This window comes from Thermobia domestica, chromosome 12 (genome assembly GCF_964235325.1).
Source record: "Thermobia domestica chromosome 12, izTheDome1.hap1.1, whole genome shotgun sequence".
Lineage (NCBI taxonomy): Eukaryota > Metazoa > Arthropoda > Insecta > Zygentoma > Lepismatidae > Thermobia > Thermobia domestica.
The window spans coordinates 28,025,038-28,047,923 of NC_137465.1; the positions used below are offsets into that span (position 1 = coordinate 28,025,038).

General features: G+C 36.7%; 1 protein-coding gene across 7 annotated transcripts in view; it reads left to right on the plus strand.

Moving 5' to 3' along the window:
* The window catches only part of ash1 (histone-lysine N-methyltransferase ash1), a 261,636-nt gene that overhangs the window by 191,762 nt on the left and 46,988 nt on the right, over window positions 1–22,886 (plus strand). For all 7 annotated transcript variants that reach the window (XM_081733560.1, XM_081733563.1, XM_081733564.1 and 4 more), the window contains 5 exons: window positions 4,606–8,600; window positions 10,936–11,097; window positions 15,470–15,702; window positions 16,026–16,252; window positions 17,316–17,502. In XM_081733560.1, coding sequence (XP_081589686.1) covers window positions 4,606–8,600; window positions 10,936–11,097; window positions 15,470–15,702; window positions 16,026–16,252; window positions 17,316–17,502 — 4,804 coding nt within the window. The remainder of the gene's footprint in view (window positions 1–4,605; window positions 8,601–10,935; window positions 11,098–15,469; window positions 15,703–16,025; window positions 16,253–17,315; window positions 17,503–22,886) is intronic.

Here is a 22,886-nt window from a genome sequence, read left to right on the forward strand (position 1 = left end):
CTTGCTGTCAACGATTGCTTTATTCTCCTTTACCTTTGTAGTGTATTTTTCAGGTGTCCAAATTTGTGTAAAAGGTACAAGATAGGGAATTGTCCAGGTTACAAAGCTTCCAATAATTACAAATTAGTAGGGATTCTTCTGGTTCTGGAGAAGAAAGAAGAAAAAAAAAGTGACTCAGTTGAGGGACTTCAATTGACCTTGATTTTTAGAAATTATTTTACCATGTTTCCGCTCTCAGGACACTTGTTGTGTGGACTAAAACTTAATTTTTGCAAATTTATTTGTTTTGATTATCCATTTATTAGAAATACTATTAGGTACAGAACAGAAATACACTAGTACAACATTCTGAACACTGGATTGGTGCGGACTTGAATCCCAATCTCATGCTTATTAACATGTATACATGTAATTATTTCTGGAACCACAGAATCGATTTTGATGGAACTTCACATAACGTTTTAGAAGAGTCTGTAAAGGTTTCAGTCGTAATGAATACTACTATATCGATCTCATTTGCTTTTTGGGATAAAATGGTGTACCAATGTCATCAGTTACGACAGTCCGTAAAAAGTAGTAGTAAGCAGAAAAACTATTTTTAGCCGGTTTTAGAAAAACAGCAACAAGTTTTTGAAAATTTTCAGAAAACTGGTTTTCTATCAAAACCAGTTTGAATGAAAAACTGCAATTTGTTTTGTAGAAAACCGACAGGTCCGTTTTTCTACGAACAGGTTTTGCCCATCTCTAGTAAAAAGGCAATTCTTTTCTTCATAACAGCCGGCCTTATGTGCTGGTATCTGTCGTTACCATTTTGTGAGTTCAAAGTGTTCATATTTCTCAATACTGATCTTCATTTTTGATACATCTGGCCGCACTAGCAAAATGTTACTCAGTATAGAAATAGTACCCTGAATCGTAATTCAACAAACTTTTTAAATAAATATATGAATTCTGTTAGTCATATGTTGTCGATGTTTTTGGATATCGAAAATGTGGTTTATCATTGATTCATTTTTGGATATATTTGGAAGATTTACTTATTGACACACACACTCTTGATTCGGACAGCATTTCCGTGCCAAACTGTCTTTTTAGTCTCACGCCTTCATTCGTTTTTATCTCCTTGAGAAGACATGCCTGCCGGGTAGTTCGGTGGATTGTACAAGTGATCTTACAGTTGTAGACAAGGGTAGAGTACTGCAGAGGTCTTCTCAAAGGTTAGCTCTCTGTGCCAGAGCGCTCGCCTCTAGTGCGTGGGGGCTCGGTGTTGTTGCATTTTCTGTCACTTTTTCATTCCACCATTTAGTTCATTGTTATCATCATCATCTCCCTTACTCTCGAGCGTAATTGTAAGACGTTAAAAGGAAAGAAAAAGTAGCTTGCGCACTGCAGAATGACTGCAGGTGAATTTATTTTGTAGCATGAGATTGATGCGTATAAATAGTATTTCAGTAATACACGTGGTCAGAACAACGAAATCCAAGAATGCACACATAAATAGTAATAATAAAAAATATCGTAGCTATTGATATTTTGCTCATAATTATCAGAAAAGTACTTGTGTTTTTATTGAACGAATGGTTTTTAGCAGGGTTGGCAAAAACCATGGTTTTTATTAAAAAAACCAAAAAAACCGGTTTTTTTGGTTTAAACCAGGTTTTTATGGTTTAAATGATTTGCTCTATATATTCATATCATATATGGACAGAAATAAGTTTGTTTCGCCTTGATGTTATTATGCAACAACCGGGTTATGCTGGAAGGGGTCACATAAGCTTAAAGCGGAATAAAAACCGCTTCTCGAGTTACATCCGAGAGAAATTGTCCTCCATTTGAACTCGGAACCAGGACTAATTGGCCACAAATGCGATACGACTGCCGACTCACTCACGAAGGAATCCTGATAAAAAAAAAAATACGTTGTACTGATCTTTACATGCTTCTGAATATAACTGTCAAGAGTCATTTCAGAAGGACAAAAAGATAAACAGTTGCACAAGTGAAACCATTACACAGAATTAATTACATATGAACAATTTCAAAGTACGACGGAGTACAGAAGAACTAATCTAGTTCAAGTTAGTTAACAACGACTTTTATTGGTCCAAATTAAAGACATACACCGACTTAATCTGCATATCAATAAGAAAAGGGAATAAAGATACGAATTATTTGAGTCCACTTTGGCTCAGACTCATTTATACATAAATAGATACTAAAGATACTTATTTCACTAAATGCCTCTCGTGGGGTCTGTATGACCCCCCCCCCCCCACACACACACAGAGACACAAAGTACGGCATTTTCGATGTATTTTATCAATAGTAAACATTGAAACGAAACAATATTTAGAATTTTTCTTCGATTGCAATTACATAACAATAATAACAACTACAAAAAAAATCACAAAATAAACATTTATAAACTTGTAAAAAAAAGTTGCTTTTGTAGTATAATCTTTTTGAGTAATGAATGGGGAATTTAGGTCTGAATATAATACGAATCATATACGGGAGTGAAACGTGATAACTCACAAATGTGTGTTCAACAAGATTTTACAAACACTTACACTTTTACGAACATTTTTTTGTTTTTTGGTTTAAACCAGTTGGTTTTTTTGAAAAAACCAGCTGGTTTAAACCTTGGTTTTAACCATGGTTTAAACCACCTTGGTTTAAACCAGCCAACCCTGGTTTTTAGGAAAAGTTATGGAAGTCTGCAACAACTTTCACTGCAACGTTGATCTTATATGGTGCATATTTGAGTGTAATTTTATCAGTAGCAGAAGTTAGATAAGATAACTAAGTGAAAATGAAATTGTTTAAAGCTTTTTTTTATAGCGTACTTTACTCAACATTCCGGATGTTGTGTTACTAAGTCCAAATAAGTCTTGTTTGTTTCAAAGATTTACTGATAATGTCTAAGTGTAGAAACTAATTGAATTAAAAGAAAAAGGAAGAGTTGTTTTAATGCTATTTCAGTTAGTTCTTTCAATACACCTTTCATAAAATCATGCTTCAACGTACAAAGGTCATGATAAGATAACATGATTCGAATTCATTTTTACCAGACAGTGGAGAGTTGTGATGCCCTGAATAATATATTTAGTCTGTTCTTCATTTAGTAAAATAAGAAAATCCAGTAATACTGATAACTTCTAAAGGCACTTGAAGATAAAACTATTTAAGAAACTTGACGTTAATTCTGTTTTGTTTTTTAAGTTTGTGTAATACGAACTGTAGGTACTCTGAATACTTGCGATAGTGATATTATGTAATACCAGTGATAAACATCGCATGCGCCTTGAATTGTACTTACTTAAATCTTTGAACAATTGTGTGTGAACTTGTGTTACATGTGTTATAATAAAAGTTAGCTGTAGAAACGCCTAAGATAGCGAGAAACACGCCGCTTGCATAGAAGAAGCACGTGGGATATAATTTTAGCTGGAAAGCTTTTGGAAAAACAGCTTCTTCGTAGCACGAATATCGGAGGCTTACATAGCACAAAATAGAAGGTAGCATCAATCGTGCTTGGATTGAATTCGCAAATAATTAGGTCCAATACGACCTACCGCTTGTTTCTGCGGCAATGAGCCTTCGAGTAACTATATAATGAATGAGTGAGAAATAAGCAGTACCTTCAAGCGATTAAGTTTGTATTTAGAGAGTAACGTTGTTTATTTGATAATGTTTGTATTGTTGCCCATTGTTAAGGTCATCAAATCTAGGAGACTGGGGTGGGTAGGCCATGTAGCCAGAATGGAAGAAAGTAGGAACACTTTCAAAGTCTTAACTGAAAGTCCAATGGGAAAACGACCATTAGAAAGACTAGGCACAGATGGGAGAACAATATTGAGATGGATCTGCAGAAAAAAAGAATACAATGTAGCTGGCTAAGAATAGAAGTCAGTGGAGAACTTTTGTGAACGCGGCATTAAACCTCCCAGTTTCATAGACCATAGAGTTAGTTAGTTAGCATTTAGTTTCACAAGATACAAAATTCAAAGTTGATTCTAATTTCGAACACTTTATTCACGTTCAAAAAATTAATATTTTGCAGTCCATAGTGCACCGAAAACTATCAGTGTACATCTATCAGGAAAAAAAGTTAGTTACGTACCTTTTACAAGCAACCCAAATATGATTTCCATTTATTTTGAGTGTCTTTACCTTTCCCAGTATAACTTACAAGCAAATTAAATTTTAAAAAAATCAACATTGAACTGTCATAGTTATACAGCATATGGACGTAAATAAAGATTTTAATTTGCCTTAAACGTTACTGTACGATAGACCGGAGAAGAAAATCCTTAAGTTGATTTTTCCTTCCATACATAATTGTCTAGAGAATCATACACACTGAAAGTTTTGAACGGAAACACTGAGTTTCTGAACCATAATAGCTCATCGTCAGGGCATTGAGAAAAGATATACTTGTTATAAGATATTTTGGTACAATTATGATAAAGCCGTTCATGAAAAATATTTATGTTGAATGAATGAAAAGCAATTTTTGTATGCTATTACATTATAAATGTCAAAGTACTATTTATGCTATGATAAATTATTCTTTAATTAATACAAATCTTTTAATAATTACAGGGTAAAGAAAGACCAGAAGCCAATGAGCAAAGACTTCCTTTGAAAAAGAGGCATTATCACATTACATCCACGAGCCAGCCATCTGTATCTGAAACTCAAGAAGCAGAATCTTCAGGGGAGAGTAATAAGACTGCTGTTTCAGGCAAAGTGCCAAATTCTGAAAAATCGTCCGAGAAAAGTGCAAGTTTGCCCAAAGTGGCAGAGAAAACTGCATCTGTTACAAAAAGTCAAGACATTAAATCGAAAACCGTGAGTGAGAGTCATAGGAACTCTATAGACGAAGCAATAGAAGCGTGTATCAGTCGCTACACATCAGTCAGTGCAAATAGTACCAGTGATGTTCCAGCGTCGGAACCAGTGAGTGTTACGTCACCCACAGTGAGTACTCCGTCGGTCGTTGCAACTCCCAAAAAGAGACATCGATTGGAGATGCAGACTGTGCATAAAACCCTTAATAATAACAGTTCAAATAAAAACAATATGGTGAATAATGTGACCAAAACAGTGAACAGTGCTGCTAGCAAAGTTGGTAAAGAATCAGTTTCTCCACAAACTAGTGCTAGTGCTCAACCAAAACGTACAACTATTAGAAACAGTGTTTCATCAAGTCAGAGCCCAGTATTATCAAACGTAGTTCCAACCACTGTCAGTACTACTGCTACTAGTAATAATTCTAGTGCACAAAGTGTTACTATAACAAATGTGATCTCTCAACAACAAAAAGTAGAAAATAATGACAGTGTGTCGTCAAGTTGTGCATCAACGGGACAACTCGAGTCTGTGGTTGTGTCTAGTGATGTGACAATACCGTCAAGCATGCATAATTTACGTGTAAAAAGGACAAGTGGTTCGGATAGTGAGGACACGGCAAAGAAAAAGAAACGAAAAATTATCAGGGATATTCGAGTGCACGTGACGAAACTTTCACCAAGTGACATACTCCTTAAGAAAGCTATTAGTGCTGTGAAAAAGCGAGTGCGAAGAAGAAAAAGTATCAACCGAACAGGGTTTCCAGTGAAACGGAAAAAGAAACCTAAACCCCCACAAGCTCCCAAAGACCTTATGACTGTTAAAGCTAGTGAAAGTGATCCTCCTTCCCTGTTGCCTGTGATAGATCCCGTACTATCCAAGAATGAAACTAATGACATGACATCAAAGAAAGATATTATTGAACCCCCAGTATCAGTACAGAAAGATAGTGATGATCAAGTGTCCCATAAGAAACAATCGACTAGTGATTCCGATACAATACCGGCAAAGAGCGAAAGTAGTGAAATAGCAGTGTCAAAGAAAGAAATCAGTGATGAAGTACTGTTACAAAACGAAACGCTGTCGAAAAAAGAAAACGCAACTGTGTCTAAAGAAGTTAATAGTGTTGCCGCAGAAACAGAAAAAGCAGATGATGATCGAACTCCGTTGAAAAGCAGACCTAGTGATGCTGCGAAGAAAGGTAAACGTGAAACATCGCCAACGAAGAAAGGGCAGCGGGAGAAATACCCAACAAAGAGAGGACAGAAAGATACCACACCGTCTGGGAAGGAAAATGAAGAAATACTACCGGCAGGAAAAGAAGACAAGGAAACAACGCCAACAAGGAAGTCTACTCCAGCAAGGAAGGAATGTAGAGACCCGACTCCGACAAGGAAAGGCAGTAAAGAGACAACACCTGTAAAGAAAGCAAGTTGCGACAATAAAACACCGGTGAAAAGGAGCAAAAGGAACTCAACCCCATCTAGAGTAACACCGGGTAAAGAAGATGCAGAAACGATAAAAGTAGAAGAAACACCTGCGAAGAAAGAAGAAGAAGAGAAACCAACACCTACAAAAAATGAGGATAAGAAAGAGGTATCTTCACTGAGAAAATGTAGACGAGATACTACACCACGCAGGAAGGCCATGGATCCGACGCCAATAGAAAAGCCAAAGAGAGATCCTACACCGACAGGAAAGGCCAAGGGAGATCCTACACCAACAGAGAAAGTCAAAAGAGATCTTACAGCAACAGAAAAGACTAAGAGAGATCCTACACCAGCAGAAAGAACACGCAGCGAAAGATCACGAGCAAGGAAAGATGATAGTGAGACTGTAACTTCGAAAGAGGAAGAGAAAGCTGAAATTATTCCCAAACAAGATCATACACCTACAGAAAGGTCTAGGAGAGATCCTACACCTACAGAAAGGTCTAGGAGAGATCCTACACCTACAGAAAGGTCTAAGAGAGATCCTACACCTACAGAAAGGTGTAGGAGAGATCCTACACCTACAGAAAGGTCTAGGAGAGATCCTACACCAACAGAGAGGGCCAGGAGAGAGCCTACACCAACAGAAAGGTCCAAGAGAGAACCTACACCAACAGAAAGGTCCAGAAGAGAGCCTACACCAACAGAAAGGTCTAGAAGAGATCCTACACCAACAGAAAGATCCAAGAGAGAGCCTACACCAACAGAAAGGCCCAGGAGAGATCCTATATCTACAGAAAGGCCCAAGAGAGATTCTTCACTTCCAGAGAAAGCCAAGAGGGAATCTTCATCTACAGAAAAGTCCAAAAGAGATTCTGCATGTACAGAAAGGTCCAAAAGAGAATCTGCACCTACAGAAAAGCCCAAGAGAGATTCTGTATCTATGGAAAGAGTCAAGAGAGATTCTACGTCAATGGAAAGGCCCAAGAGAGATTCTGCTTCTATGGAAAAACCGAAGAGAGATTCTGCGTCTACGGAAAGACCCAAGAGAGATTCTATGTCTGCGGAAAGACCGAAGAGAGATTCTGCGTCTACGGAAAGACCGAAGAGAGATTCTACATCTACGGAAAGACCTAAGAGAGATTCTGCGTCTACTGAAAGATCCAAGAGAGATTCTACGTCTATGGAGAGAGCCAAGAGGGATTCTGCACCCACAGAAAAAGCCAAGAGGGATTCTGCATCTATGGAAAGAGTCAAGAGAGATTCAGTACCGACAGAAAAGACCAAACGAGATTCTATACCTACAGAAAATGTCCTCGAACTTCAAGAAGTAACTACTCCAGTGAAGAAAGGTAGTAGGTCCAGCGAAAGAGTATCTGCGAGAAAGAGTGATAATATAAAACCTATTGTATCGAAAAGAACGCGGTATGACAGAACACGGCCCAAGAAGGAAAGTGAAGAGACAGTCGTGGTAACGGAAGATATTAAAGAGGAAATAGCTCCAAAGAAAGAAGAGAATAACGTTCCAGAAAAGGAACAACCAAGAGAGGCAAAGAGAACGCGTTGTGAAAGAACACGAGCGAAGAAAGATGAAAGTGAGATTGTAACATTAATAGAGGAAGAAACAACTGAGGTAACTCCCAAGAAAGAGGAGTTCAGCACTGTTCCTAAGGAAGATGACACGAAAAGGGAATCTAAAAGAGCTCGTTATGATAGAACAAGGTCCAAAAAGAATGACGTTAAAACAAAGGAAGATAAAATTGAAGCCATTCAGGAAGACTGCCCTTCTTTGCCTTCGAAGAAAGAAAATGCTGATAAAGATGTGAAGAAAGACTCTGAGAAGCATGAGAATCAAGATGATGAAGCGACCAACAGTTGTATGCCTCGGGATATAGACAAAACGCAGATTGCATCGGGAGATCTTGTAAATGAGGAAGTTGAAAACGAGCGACCCAGGCGAAAGAGCTCCCGCGGAAAAGACCGAAGCCAAGGCTCATGTGATAGATCAAAAGCAGGAAAGAGGAAACGCGAAACTGAAGAACCTCAAGAAGGAGAGACTGAGAATGAGAAGAAGAAGCGTGAAATTGAAGAGGAAGCCGAGAAGAAACGTGAAGTGGATAGTAGAAGTGATGTAGAAAGTGAAAGTGAAAAGAGAAGGCGTGGTGACATCGAGAGTGAAAGTGAAAAACGAAAACGTGAGATCGATTATGAAAATGAGCCTTTACCGTTGGAGGAGCAGATCGAAGACGACGACCTCTCTGAACCACTACAATCAACCTCGAAGAGATTCAGGCGATACAGGGATGATTATGACAGGTTTGTATTCAGTAATAGCAGATTTATTGTGTAGACGCTAATGAATGTGAAATTGCAAGCTTATTGAAGTTTGTGTCTAAAATTACTCTTAATATTCAGAGAGGCTTTCATTAACTAATAGTTAGCATAGCGTAACGTTTGGATGGGTCCAATCACTTGATTATCTTGGTGCAGCAGTATCTATTCCTTCCCTCCCCTATTAAAATTGCTTCCAGACCTACCCACCCCTACCTGTGAACCTTGACTTTTTTAGCCTTTCATGTGATTTTCCAACTCTTCTATTTTAATATCAGTTTTATTGTAAGAATTTCAACTGGTAAGTTTTATTCTGTTGCCACGATTCAAGCGACAGCAGAGTAATGTTCCAGTTCCTTTTGTAACTTTTAAGTAATTTCGAAAATGTCGACATCTTATGTAGTTAAACCATTTTATTTGTTAATGAAAGTATTGAAATCAATCCTAGACCCAGGGTATTAAAAACTAATAACAATAATAAATAAATAAATATTGTGTTCCCAACTTAATAAATTTTGCAGAAGTACGTAATTAAAATTGTTTCTAAGGGTTTTTAGAATTGCATACGACTCAAAATACTCATCGGAATCAGTGTGAAAGTTTATATTCCTAAATTACAAGTTGGTTACAGTCAGAGCAGAATGCACTTGCAAAATAGAACAGTTTAGTAGAATAAAATGCTGTTTAAAATCATATCTTTCGTATAATACTGTAATTTCTAGTTCTAGAAACACAGTCATTACGCATATTAGTAATTTACTGATTTGAAACTTTCCTACTAAATACTGCAGAAAGTAATAATATCAACGATTTCTCTATTGTAGTGTAATTATGTTACAATTAAAAAAATACGAGGGAGATTCAGAAACTAAGGTGAAGTGTGCGGAATTTAATACATGGAATTGGCAACTGTGCAGAGTTTCAGCCACCCGCAACCTAGGCGCTAGTTGTATGTAAACACAAATGGCGACTCGTTTGAAAAACTGGTCTCACGAAGAAGTCCGCTCGGTTATTCGATTTCTGTGGGTGAACCATGTAACCACGGCTGAAATTCACCGACAGCTGGTAAAGGTTTACGGAGAGACTGTAATCTCTCGTCACCATGTCGCAAAATAGTGTCGAAAGTTTGCGGCTGGTAGGGAAAACGTCACCGACGAGGAGCGCGCTTCCGTACAGCCCAGAAGCACACCACGCTGTTGAAGCAGTTTTGCTCTGGAACATCATCGACTACCCTCCTTACAGCCCGGACGTGCTCCAAGCAACTTTCATGTGTTCCCGCACTTGGAAGCCGTCGCTTCGCTTCATACGAAGAGGTGAAACACTTCGTGACAACGTGGCTAAATATGCAAGGACAGGATTTTTACCAGGAGGGAATCTTCAAACTCATCCCACAATGCGACAAGTGCCTCGGTCAATATGGAGACTGTTTTGAGTAATAATCTAATGTATGTATTATCTATTAGCTGTATTGGTTGTATGAAATAATATATACACGTTTCACTACAGACTTTGTAACCTTACTTTCTGATCACCTCTCGTAGTATATATTTCTTAATAATTGCTTAAACTATTTGCTCTGTTGTAGTGTCTGTATAAAATGGTTGTATCTTAATGAATCGTCATTTAATAGTCATCACAAGGTAGTTTCCTGCCTTTTGATTTACTTCGGTGATAATTAGTTCGATTCATGAACAAAGTATATGTGTTTGTAAGTTTATAAAAAGTTGCCAAAGCACTCTCCAAATTTCTTTCTTCTTTCTTCAAAGTTCCTCAGGCGCTTCTGAAAATGAGGTTTTCCTTAGTCTTTTACAAATTTGGTGTTAGAACAAGAGGAACACAGTTAGTAGCAAAGCAGGTCAGGAGTAGTTACTCTAATCGTAAAATGTGTAGAGCCTTTCTGTTTCAAGTGTGTCCCTTCTGACGCTGTTGTCGATGTGTGTTTTCCCGTATCTCCCTCGAAAGAGGAGGGATAAGTTGCTGCGACCGAGATCTTAATGCGGAAGCGTTGTCACAATGAATTATACTCTCTCTTGTTAGACATCGTAAGTAACCTCCGATCCTCACTCGTCAAGACCAAACGACTGAATGACAAATTGGCAACACACCTGAGGTCATTCACTTCTTTTCCTTAAGCAAAGGTAGGATCTCCTCCGTCAGAGGTTGGCGGGATGGGGCCGAAGTATGTTTCGCATATTTTCCGAAGACACACCTGAAATAAACAGGCTCTAGCTTCTTAGATTAAACATCTTTGTGAATTTATTGTTAGTATTATCTAAGTCACGAAAACAGAAATTACAAGTTGTGATTCAATTGTTTTTAGTGATATAAATCAGTGCGAGTCGTTACCCAGCAGTGATGTACAGTCAGGAGATGAATCGTCATCAACAACCGTAACGAAGGCCGGAGTCCGAAAGAAACAGCCAAGGTGGAGAAAAAAATATCTCGTAGCAGGGTTGTTCTCAGACTATTACAAGGAAGACGAGTAAGTTACAATTCATTGGATTTCTTCAATTGTCTTGCTTTATTATTATTATTATTATTATTATTATTTTAAATAGGTAAGTTTTAGTTTTTAAAAGAAGGTAACAATTCTCAAAAAACGTCCACAAGGACTACTCCCACACTTAAAAGACTGAAAACATCCGTTAGCAGGGGATCAAGAGGGGGCAGCTGCACCCCCCACTTATTTGAAGTGACCCCTTAATATATATAATTTCATTTGGAAATGTAAAGTTTTTGTATGTATTACTGGTTCATAGAAAAAAATGGTGCCATATATTTGCCGTTGCGTGAGTACGTATTGGTTATTTGTCTTCCCGTGGTGTAAAGAAAGCTACAGGAATTGAGTTGTAATTGAAATTCAAAGCAATTAATATTTCAGTTGCGTATTTCTTTAAATGTCGTAGCATATGCTTGTAGTATTTACTGTCTTTCATTTTCTAAGAGTAATAACATACATTTAATGACATGTGTGGAATTTTTTAAGTTGTTCATCCCCAGTTACAATATAACTTCTAAAACAAGCCTTATTGTTCATTACTATAATTAATAATATCCTTTCTATTTATAAATTTATTTTGCAAATTTGTTTTTAAATAATCTGATCACACAATTTTCCAGACAAAATCTTTAGATGTTCACGAGTAAGGAATCAAATCTCTTCTTCCACCTTCGTTGTTTAAGAGTACACAGAGTTAGTACCTTTGTGCGTTGCTCTTGTCAGTTTACTTAATATGAAATACGATATACGGTACTTTAACTGAAAAAGATCATACAACCTTTCGTCAAAGTATTAGAAACAACCAGGAAAACTAACATTGGTAATTACAAATATTCAGATCATGTCTTTCCCCCACACGTACTTTTAACGTCCAGTCGTCGACACTGTCTGTCAGCCACGGAAAGAAACTAGTTGAATTTAGGATATTTTTCTATACATAATAGTTCTGTCACAATGGTTCGTATTTTAGATTAAATTTTGATTTTTTTTTTAATTGTATTTATTCCTAGGGTGGCTATTCTTTTTGTTAACATCTTAGTTATTTTTCAATCGTTGTTTCTCTGCGTTTACTATTTCATCGCTGTGCTACCGACGTACCCGCCGCACTAGTTTTATCATCCTCAGTTGAACTCCCATTAACGTTCACGTGACGATGCATTCCAACATGACTGCCACCTGGCTCTCTTTGTATTTAAGTTTTCTTTCTTCTTCCTGTGTGATGAAGTGATTTAGCAAAAGCCATGCTGGTGTACCTTTTTTTTTTTTTTTTTTTTTTTTTTTTTTTTTTTTTTTTTTTTTTTTTTTGTCATGTGGTTAAGTAATCCATTATATGTCGATTTGTATCAACAAATAGCGATTTCCCTGTAGCGCCGAAACTCTCTATTTACCTTTTCGAGAACATACACCACTGCATTTGATTACACTTTCCGCATAAAGTATGTTCAATACTTTTCCATGTCAATTAGATAGAAATGAGAAAATACATTATCCTATCACTGAACACACACCTTGTCTTAATCATCTATGATCCCCGTGCCTCAGTATTCTCACTCCACTTTCTCATGCTTCCGTGTTAGTTTATTATCCTTATCAGTTTCTTTCTGAATTATGATTACTCTTCTCATACCTTTCGTTCTTCATTAATCGTCATTTTTTCAATCCTTTTTCCTACATAATATTTTTTCTTTATTCCTTCGCTCTCCAGCACTCATTCTAACGTATCTGTCACTTTAGTTTATCGATTCCTCTAAACTCCAGTCTGTTAGTTTCCGTTTCAATACGGCACCCACCTGAATGGTTCTCGGCTTTCATTACTTTTTCGCTTCTTTCCATGCTCCAAAAGCTCTCTTAGTGTCTTCTTTTTATTTTTTATTTTTTTTCCTGTAATTTACTGTCTGTTCCCATTTCAGTATTCCTCTGTTCCGATTACAGAAGGTTGCCCACGATAAAAATAGTCTTACGTTGAATCCCCCTATACATCTAAATTAATCCCCTTTTTCTACCACTTGTGTTTGATCTGACTGACATGAGCCCGAACGATCGCCCAGCAGCATAGGTCCCACTATAAGAAACTCCTGCATAGAATTATTTGGTCTAGGAATTAATTCGTGCGGGTGGACAAGAGATGGCGCAACGAACGGAGCGTCCCACAGTTCCGTGTATCCACACATGTGTTGCAAACCCCTGTCATCGCGTATCGTTCGTAGTATAGGGCAGTGGATTAAAGCGTCAACAACAGCAGTTTGTAGTTAAGTGAACATGGCGCAATTTGTGCCTGATAAAGTGTTTTTGCGGGGTGTCCTGCTGCATTACTTTAACATGCAGAAAAGTGCGACTGAAAGTCATCGTATTTTGGTGGAAGTGTATGGTGACCATGCTCAAGCTGAGCGAACGTGTCAGAAGTGGTTTGCACGGTTTAGAAGTGGTGATTTCAGCTTGGCAGACCAAGAGCGAGCTGGACAGCCAAAAAAATTTCAAGACGAAGAATTGACAGCATTGCTCGAGCAGGATTCGTGTCAAACGCAGGAACAACTTGCAGCAGCATTAGGCGTTGATCAAACAACAGTCTCCAAACGCTTGAAAGCCATGGGAATGATTCAAAAGATGTCACATTGGGTTCCACATGAATTGAAAGACAGAGACGTTGAAAGACGAAAAAACATTTGCGAATTGCTGCTTCAACGACAGAGCAGAAAGGGGTTTCTGCATCGAATTATTACGGGTGATGAGAAGTGGATCCATTACGAGAACCCTAAACGAAAAAAGGCCTGGGTGAAACCAGGTGAACCAGGTCCATCACAACCAAAACGAGATATTCACTGTGCAAAGGTTATGCTGTGCATATGGTGGGATATGAAAGGTGTGGTGTACTATGAGCTGCTGCAACCGGGTGAAACTATGAATGGAGAACGTTATCGACGACAATTAATTCGTTTGAAGCAAGCTCTGGCCAGAACACGACCAGAATGGGAGAACAGACATGATAAACTTATTGTTAAACATGATAACGCTCGCCCACATGTCGCAAAACCGGTCAAAACCTATTTAGAAAATGTCGGATGGGAAGTTTTACCCCACCCGCCGTATTCACCAGACGTTGCTCCTTCGGACTACTACTTGTTCGATTGCATGAACAACGATTTGATTGGACAGCGGTGTGGCTAGCGATGGACAATATTTTTCTTAAGGTATTTATGTATTTTGTGTTTGTACTACAGCTTCAATGTGTGCGTACCAACCGCACGAATTAATTCCTAGACCAAATAGAAGGGGAATGTCTCGCCATACCACTTCGGCAACTTTTAGGCGTTCGGAAATTTCGTAGGCGTGGACGAAAATGAGATCACTCGAATTTTGGTCTCTTCTGCTTTTCTTGCCTGGGATGATTGCGCGGTTCGGGGAGATCTTATCCATGTGGATTCATACATTTGTGATCTCGTCACTGTATAGATGGAGAATGCGTATGTCATGCACAGAGTCCATGACGCTCTCCTGAAAGTAAGCTGTGTTGATTTTAGTGTTGGAAGGCACTTCGACGAGTGGGAGCGTTTTCCGACTGCAATATCATGTCACCACCCAAAATTCCATGGAAAATTTGCACTACGTCACATGTCAAAACTACTCTTGTGGTTTGTTTGACGGTAGAAAATGAATAACTCTAGGTCTTATCTAGGCAGATCACAATTGTTTCCACTTGTCCTCTGTGAGCCCTGTTGAGGTATGCTTGTACAGTTTTTTGGCGTCTGTAAATCTCTCCTAAATGTGACACTCTGTAAGGTAGTGTCTGCTAGTTTCCAATGCGAGGTTTTTCAGGAGGATGGAAATTTTTACTTTTTGAGATACCGTGTCGTATGGCCAAATTTCTTTGCGTTGGGGAATCGTTCTTTTATCAGTCCTCTCCTAATGTCGCGCACTATAATGAGGGGTTCGAGCTAGCTGGAATCGTGTTCTTATCGGAATTCCCTGCCGATCATATATTGCAGGGACCTGTACGCCTGTCTGCGTCGAATAATGAGACCCAGACGATTGAACCCTGTTCTTTACAAGGTTGTACTTTCGCTGGTTAGTTATAATGAGGGTGCAAATTCTACAAATGAGCTCTTTCCAGAAAGTTGGCACTTCTACCTTAATTGTTCCACGGATCGTGCTCAACAGATACTATTTTCAAGCACAGACCCCAGTGTAGTCAGCAATGTGTCAGGACATAACAGCGGTCGGGAGGGCCAGTGAAAATAGACTAATTTTATCGTTAGCAATCTTCTGTTTATACATATTCTAAACAATCAGGATAAGCTTTGAATAACGGGAGATGGGTTTATGTATTAAAATAACCACAAATTTATTTAATTTATAGGCCAAGAAGACACAATGGAGATGTAACAGCTGGACCTGGAAAACCACGGATGGTGTACAAACCTGAGGAACATCAACATGGTCTTCTTCCACCCCCGTACCATTGTGGGAAATACTTAAGACAGCGGAGGGTAGATTTTCAGTTGCCATATGATTTGTGGTGGTTGCATACTCACAGTCAGTTACCTGGTCGAGATATTGTGCCATCATGGAATTATAAGAAGATTAGAACCAGTAAGTACATGTTCAAATTATTTTGAGTTTTCTAGTAAGCAAATTGTAATGTAGAAATGTGTTATAAATAAAATTCTTTCATGTAATTCACTATTTTTAGATATTTGGAAAGCTATATATTGTACATATGTATTGGAGATAAAATTTTAAAAAATACAGTTGTCTGGTCTCTTGTCTTTGTTGAAGTGAATTTATCTGTTATAGTATACTAGTCGCTTTGGTAAGAAACATTTTTTTTAAATTAAAAAAAAAAAAAACACCCAGCTCTATTCAGAATATGTATGTGTTTAAAACAATCAAATTATGTTTTTCTCTCTTGACAGATGTTTATTATGATGTAAAACCCACCTTCATGTACGAGGCCCAAGCTTGTAACTGTCCAGTTCCGAAAGAACCAGGTAAAAAGGGATGTGGTGAAGACTGCATAAATCGCATGGTGTACGCGGAATGTTCTCCACAGCTCTGTCCATTAAAGGATCTCTGTTCAAACCAAAAAATTCAGAAACATGAATGGTCGCCAGGGCTTGTCAAATTCATGACCAAAGACAAAGTAAGTTATCATGTAGTCTTGAGTTTTCATAATTTTAAGGCAACTTTGCTTACTACATGAATTTGATATAAGCGAATTATTGATTGTCATGGTAGTAAGTTACCACGATACTTTCTCCATATTTGTAGAGTTAAGCATACCGTTAGGTAAAGGAAGATTAAATAAATGTTCGTTGAGTCCGCGACCATATGTAAATTGTAGGACGAAATTTTAAGTTTACTTGTGTTTTGCAGTTGCTTTGCAGAGGGTAAATTGTCCAGAATTTTTCAAGGATTATCTTCAAAAATGGTTTCATTTCAATGAAAATTATGCTATGTATTTGTTAAATAAATGTTGTGTTAATATATTTGTATTATAGATTGAATGTTGGAAAGCTTGACAAAATTAGGTCTCGGTATATTTACATACGCATAGTTCAGCTTTTAAAGATGAGTGCACCATCTGTTAATGTTGCAAAGACAATAAGAAAGCTGATATTCTCTCTCTTTGTGTATATATATATATATGTGTGTGTGTGTGTGTGTGTGTGTGCGTGCGCATATGCATCGTAATAGCACTGTTTTCATTAAAAGTAAAATGGATCAAGTCGTATACATGTCTGAAAATGCGTTGAATGAGATAAACATGAAATATTGGTGTTCGAAGTCGCAATCTGATCACGTATTTCCTATTTGAACCTACATATTGGCCGGTCGGAGTTCATCATGGGTCAAAATTATGTTTTCTTGTGTATAGGACGTGCTTAATTTAATGGTAATAGTAGTATAACCTTAATTATCGTGTTATATTTGCATTGTATTCATTACTAAGTTTATTATTTTTATAGGACCATGTATGTTGTAATAAACCAATAAATTCATAATAATTAAATATTTAAGGTGGTATGCGCACTTCTTGTGGTCATTGTTATCAGAAAAAGAATATACAACATAATGCTTGTTAATTTTTTATAAATATTTCCATGTAACTGATTATGTTTCCATATTCCATTAGCTTGGTGTATGTTTTTAATACAGAATAATACATTTGTGCATTTTGTTTATAGTTATTGTACTTTTTCCAGGGTTGGGGTATTAAAACAAAGTATTCAATCAAGACAGGTGAATTCATATTAGAGTATGTCGGCGAAGTTGTCAGCGAAAAAGAATTCAAAAATAGAATGGCATCAAGATATGTAAATGATACACATCATTATTGTCTGAATTTGGATGGTGGACTTGTGATAGATGGCCATAGAATGGGTGGTGAAGGTAAGCTTTATGTACAGCACATGGGCACACATAAAATTGATCAATCATAGGTGCTCGGACCTTATATAATTATCTTATTAGAAGGCATGAACTATGCATGTGATGCAATGATGATTAAAGGCTAGAGTACAGAGGCTTTTAACTTCGTTAGAAGCTGGAGAATGAAAATCATTTTGCTGAACATTACATGCACTGCCTTGAAGTTAAAATTTGCATGACCTGCTGAAGCAAAAAATATTCCCTTGTATTTTAAAGATTTAAACACCAGATAATGTTTCGCATTAGCACAGATAACCCTGAACAGTAAAGCACAGACAGAATATTTGCACAAGTGAAGTAAAGCAAACTTTCGACTTTAATCGGTACTGTAGACTTAACAAAAACTGTACATGTTCCAAAATGATTTGAACAATTTCAGCTCCCTCCTGTAACGTGTGTTAAGGTATTTAAATAAAAATTCGTATACCCAACCCGTCGTTATTCGACAGGGCGTAACTACAAACCACCTCCCCCCCCCCACACACACACACATTTAATATCGTTTATTAAGGTTGATTTCATACGTAATAATTAACTTTAATATTGATCGACTCTCAACAAATTCTACACATCTAATTGAAAAAATAACCTCAAAAGTAATTACTTGCAAAAATGTACTAATACTTGCAGTCCTACGGTAATATAACTCAATTCGGTTAATTCTTCAAATGAGGAAAATGACATTCCAATAAATTCTTTCTAAACTCATATATTATCATCAAATATATCTCCAAGAAAAATATATCATATATATATATGCATAAACTGATGTTACAAATAAATAACTGAATATTAAACTCAACACTGAACCAGAATTATGAATATTAAAGTCGTAGAATAAATACACAAATTCAGCTTACCAAGTCACTGATGACTTTCCACATACCTCATTCGTCTACTATGTAACAGACTTCCAAGCATATGACCAAAATAGATTGTATCTCACTAACTATTAATATATGTATTACACAGTATAACTGATTTTTGTTCAACACCATACACAGTTTTCCTCATTCAATATAATAAGAAATTAGATATTTCCGAACAGATCTCTAGAGTAAAAGTGAAGCTGCCCATTCTCTTATTCATACATAAAGCTCACTTGTTCTTAAAATTGCCACACTTGGCGCTACTGGTCTGACAAGTAGACAATTTTTTTTTTATACTGTTTACTCATTACCCTCCCCTTCCCCTCTCTCTCTCCCTATATAGATAGATAGATAGATATAGATATATAATATCAGATAACTTAAAATTTTACAAGGGCCGCGGTGGCTCAGTGGTAGAGCGTTCACCTCTGGTGCTTGGGGTCCCGGGTTCGATCCCAGCCCCCGCCAAGTGAACTTTGTGGTGGACAAACACCGTGCGCGTGGGTTTTCTCGGGGTTCTCCCGTTTCCTCCCACTTTCTTCATTCCACCATTTTATTCATTACTCACCATCACCGTCTCCTTTAGCCTAACCAGCATAATCGCGGGACGTAAAACTCAAAGATTTCATTTCATTTTCATTTTCAAAATTTTACACATCAGTTCTATAACTGTCCAAGTTTTAATAGTAATAATTGTAATATAGTAACTCAAATGTTTATTGTGAGCCCTCTCTTTCCTTGCATATATTAATTCCGTAATCCAGCACTGCCGCAGTAATGCTCTCTTGCAGGTCACGGACATCCTGGGATAGAGGTGATTTGTACACATTGTCTTTGGCATGTCCTCATAGAAAAAAAAAAAAAAAAAATCTCAAAGGGTTAAGTCACGGAAGTAGGAGATAAGAAAGAATTTATTGAAATATATATTCTAAAGGGGCTAAATTTTCTGCCAAGAATTGAGTATCTGACGAATTTCTGCAGTTAAAAATGAAACCCTGTACATAAATTTCTCATTAAAGGGCGGAGGGGTACATTTCTATAATACTCAAGTTTCCCTTTCTTTATTTAAAAAGTGCTGAATCTTAAGGATTCGCTTAAGATGAAGGTATGAAATTTCGTACATAGTATTACTTAAAGATAAGGTAATACGTTTTTCAGTGTTTTCAGAATTTCCATTGACAAGGTGGGGAAAAATGGAACATTTCTATTTCGTTTCCTTTTTCATGAAGTGTCCAGCGTGAAGATTTGCTTAAGTTGGAGCTGTTATTCAGAACGTAAACACAAGAAGTAAATAAATACGTGTTCTAGCGTTTTCAGAAATTTTTCTCTTAAGAGACGAAAAGAGCACCGTTTTTAGAATGTTCAGATTTTCCTTTATTCAGAAAGTGGCGAATGTGAGGATTCGCTGAAGTTGAAGGTGTGAAACTTGTATTTTAAAACTTTTTATTGAAGCTGAGCGAATATCGTGTTGTAGCATTTTCGTGACCTCTTGTCTCGAAGGGGGTCTGGTTCTACAATATTCAAATTTCGTGTTTTATATTTATTGCTTCCATGTAAAGAACGGGCAGTTGAGCTAGTTTTGGAAAATTTAGGTGTTTCATTATTTTTAAAAGCATGTTTACAAAATTTACAATTATAGCACTTTAAAAAAATCTCATATACGGAACCGACTTCTTTAAAATATTACGAACAGAGGCAGCATATTGTACTACGAAAGTATTCCGAAACTTTACAGCACAACCCCTGTGGTGCTATGCAACCACAATTACACTATGTGTATGGTTGCCTCTAAGCGTGTTACTTAGCCGTAATTAACGCAGCATTCGTTGAGGTACAGTATTTCATTAACTTCAAAGATTTCAAACAGACCCTAAAGAAATATATATGAAATCACCAGAAAGGTACAATCTTTCAAACAAGGAAAATCATCAAAATCGGTGTACCTATGTCGAAGTTATGTCACTCAGAACATATGTATAAACAGATTGAATTGAGAATCTAATTTTAAGTCTGAAAAATTATAGTAGCTTCTCAGAATATATTGTTATTTGAAAAGTATAGTTTCTTTGGCACTAGTGCCATCTGTTTAACAATTCTATTAAATATTTGAAGCGTGAATATATCTATCCAATAGCCATTGTGCATCTGGGTTATGTGTGCTATTAGGCAGCAGGTAGATACTTTGTAGCTTAGCTGATTCAGAATCTTTATTCATATGAAAACAAGACCTCTTTAAAAAAAGAAAAAAAAACATAATTAGCAAATAGTTAACTAATCAAATTGTAAAACTTCCTTTTCTACGCAGGTTTTTATTTCGTTCTGTATGTATGTAAATGACGTATAATTTTGTATTTCAGTGGTACGAAAATTTTCTTGTGACGTTTTAAATGTATAAACTTAGTTTGTGATATTGTAAATTATAGTATTGCAAATTTCTATCTTCAAAAATAAATATATATATATACGTATACCGTTTGTTTAGATGTACTTTTGTCGCGATCATTTGATCTGTTTTATCCATTAGTAAAGAAAGCAATAAGCTTTTCGTTAAAAGCATCAGGTTGTAGATTATATGAATGCAATTGCGTGTAAGGTGGCCACTGTGACTCAGTGGTAGAGCGTTCACTTGTGGTGCATGGGATCCTTAGTTCGATCCCAGCTCGCGCCAAGTGAGCATTGTGGTGGACAAACACTGTGCGTAGGTTTACTCAGGGTTCTTCCGTTTCCTCCCACTTTAGTCATTCTACCATTTCATTCATTATTTCATCATCACCGTCTCCTTTAGCCTAGCTGGCATGACCGTGGACGTAAAAATTAGTTTTTTTTTTTTTCAATCGCATGTAAATTTGCATCAATATTAATTTTTGTTCAATAACCTCAAAGAATTGCCGCGAAATCCTTGAGATGAATTTGATTGGTTTGTTGGAGTTCATGCCTTTTTAAAATGAATTTGAATTCTTACTTAATATGTTTTAATTAGCATTTATCTCGTATAAAAATCATCATCGCTTGGAAATCGGAATTTATGGAAAGAATAACAGAAGAGAAAGGCATAATTTGATAGTTTTGATTTATTGTTTTAGCGTTCTGTCTGATCCTGTAAGAGGAAACAATAGGCAAAATAAACGGATTACTTAAAATACGTATGGCTGATTTAACATCTCAGGAGAATTAAATCTAAAATTACTGCAAAAATAACTACTTGACATAAAGCGTGTTGTGTTCAAACTTTAAAGAAACTGCGTAGTAAGGAAATTGTATAATGGGTTCTTAATGATACGAACCTATATCCTACATTACAAATTAAGAAAAACATACAGTGTGCATGTTCAAATTAAATTAGCATTATTGCAATTTGTTTTTCGCCAGATTCTTTAGTGAATTTCGTTGCATGTGCAATATCTGATCAGTTTATTTAAGAAAAACAACACACAACGATGATGGACCATTCAAATGCAGTGCAATAGGCATATAATGGAGTTCACGGTTTACGGTTTAGAAACTTTTAAATTACTGCTACAGTGAACTTGTATGTACGAAAGAGATTTTGTTTCCAAAATGGTATCGTTCTATTTTGTTATAAGCAAGTTTCTTATCTGAAAGCATACTTTGGAAGCTTTGGCAAGCTCCAAACTATTATGGTTTCATTTTCATTAGTTGAATTTTTATGTACGTTTCATGCGGCATGTGAAGCATTTGCTATCGAAAGAGTGGTTGTTCCCAACATAATAGAAGTTTCTAGCAATTCATTGCCAGTGCATCTCGGAATTCTTTGCAGTTCAATACCAGACCTGGACTTACTCTTAGTTCCAAAATAATGGTAACTTTGATCTTTAACAGATGCCGAGAAGTATAAGAAAAGATAATGTAGGATTAAATTATGTTTTAGGCCCCAAGGTTTAAAATCACTAAAAAGTAGTTCTTGTTCAATAAAACGATCCTTCTGATCTTATTTTTACTTGTATGCAACCTAGGTGACAAATGTAGTAGATTATATATTTTTTCGGTTGAATGAAAACTGGCGTGTTAGTTGATTTGAATTGAACACCCGTTTCAGCACCAAGGCCATATGAGAAGTAAACCTATAACGTAACGCGAGATCCGAATCATATAAGATGATCTACGGGAAGTCGAACCCGAGTCTACTGCGCTCAAGAAGCGTATATACACCATATAGCTATGAATTATCTCTAATAGAAATCGATGTAGTGATTTTAAACCTTGGGATCTGAACTTATTTATTTCACCCTACATTATTTTCCCTTACGCATTTCTTTCAATACCCTTTAAAGAAATCGAGTGGCTCCTGAACGCAGTGAAAATGATATTAACACAACGAGCTTAATATGCATGATAACTCCTTGTTCTTGAACTAGAGGCAACACCATTTCGTTATGAATCAATTTTAAAAATTCATTATTACATAAGGGCTCATTACTTTTATAGTACTTGAGTAGATATTTGCATCCATTTATT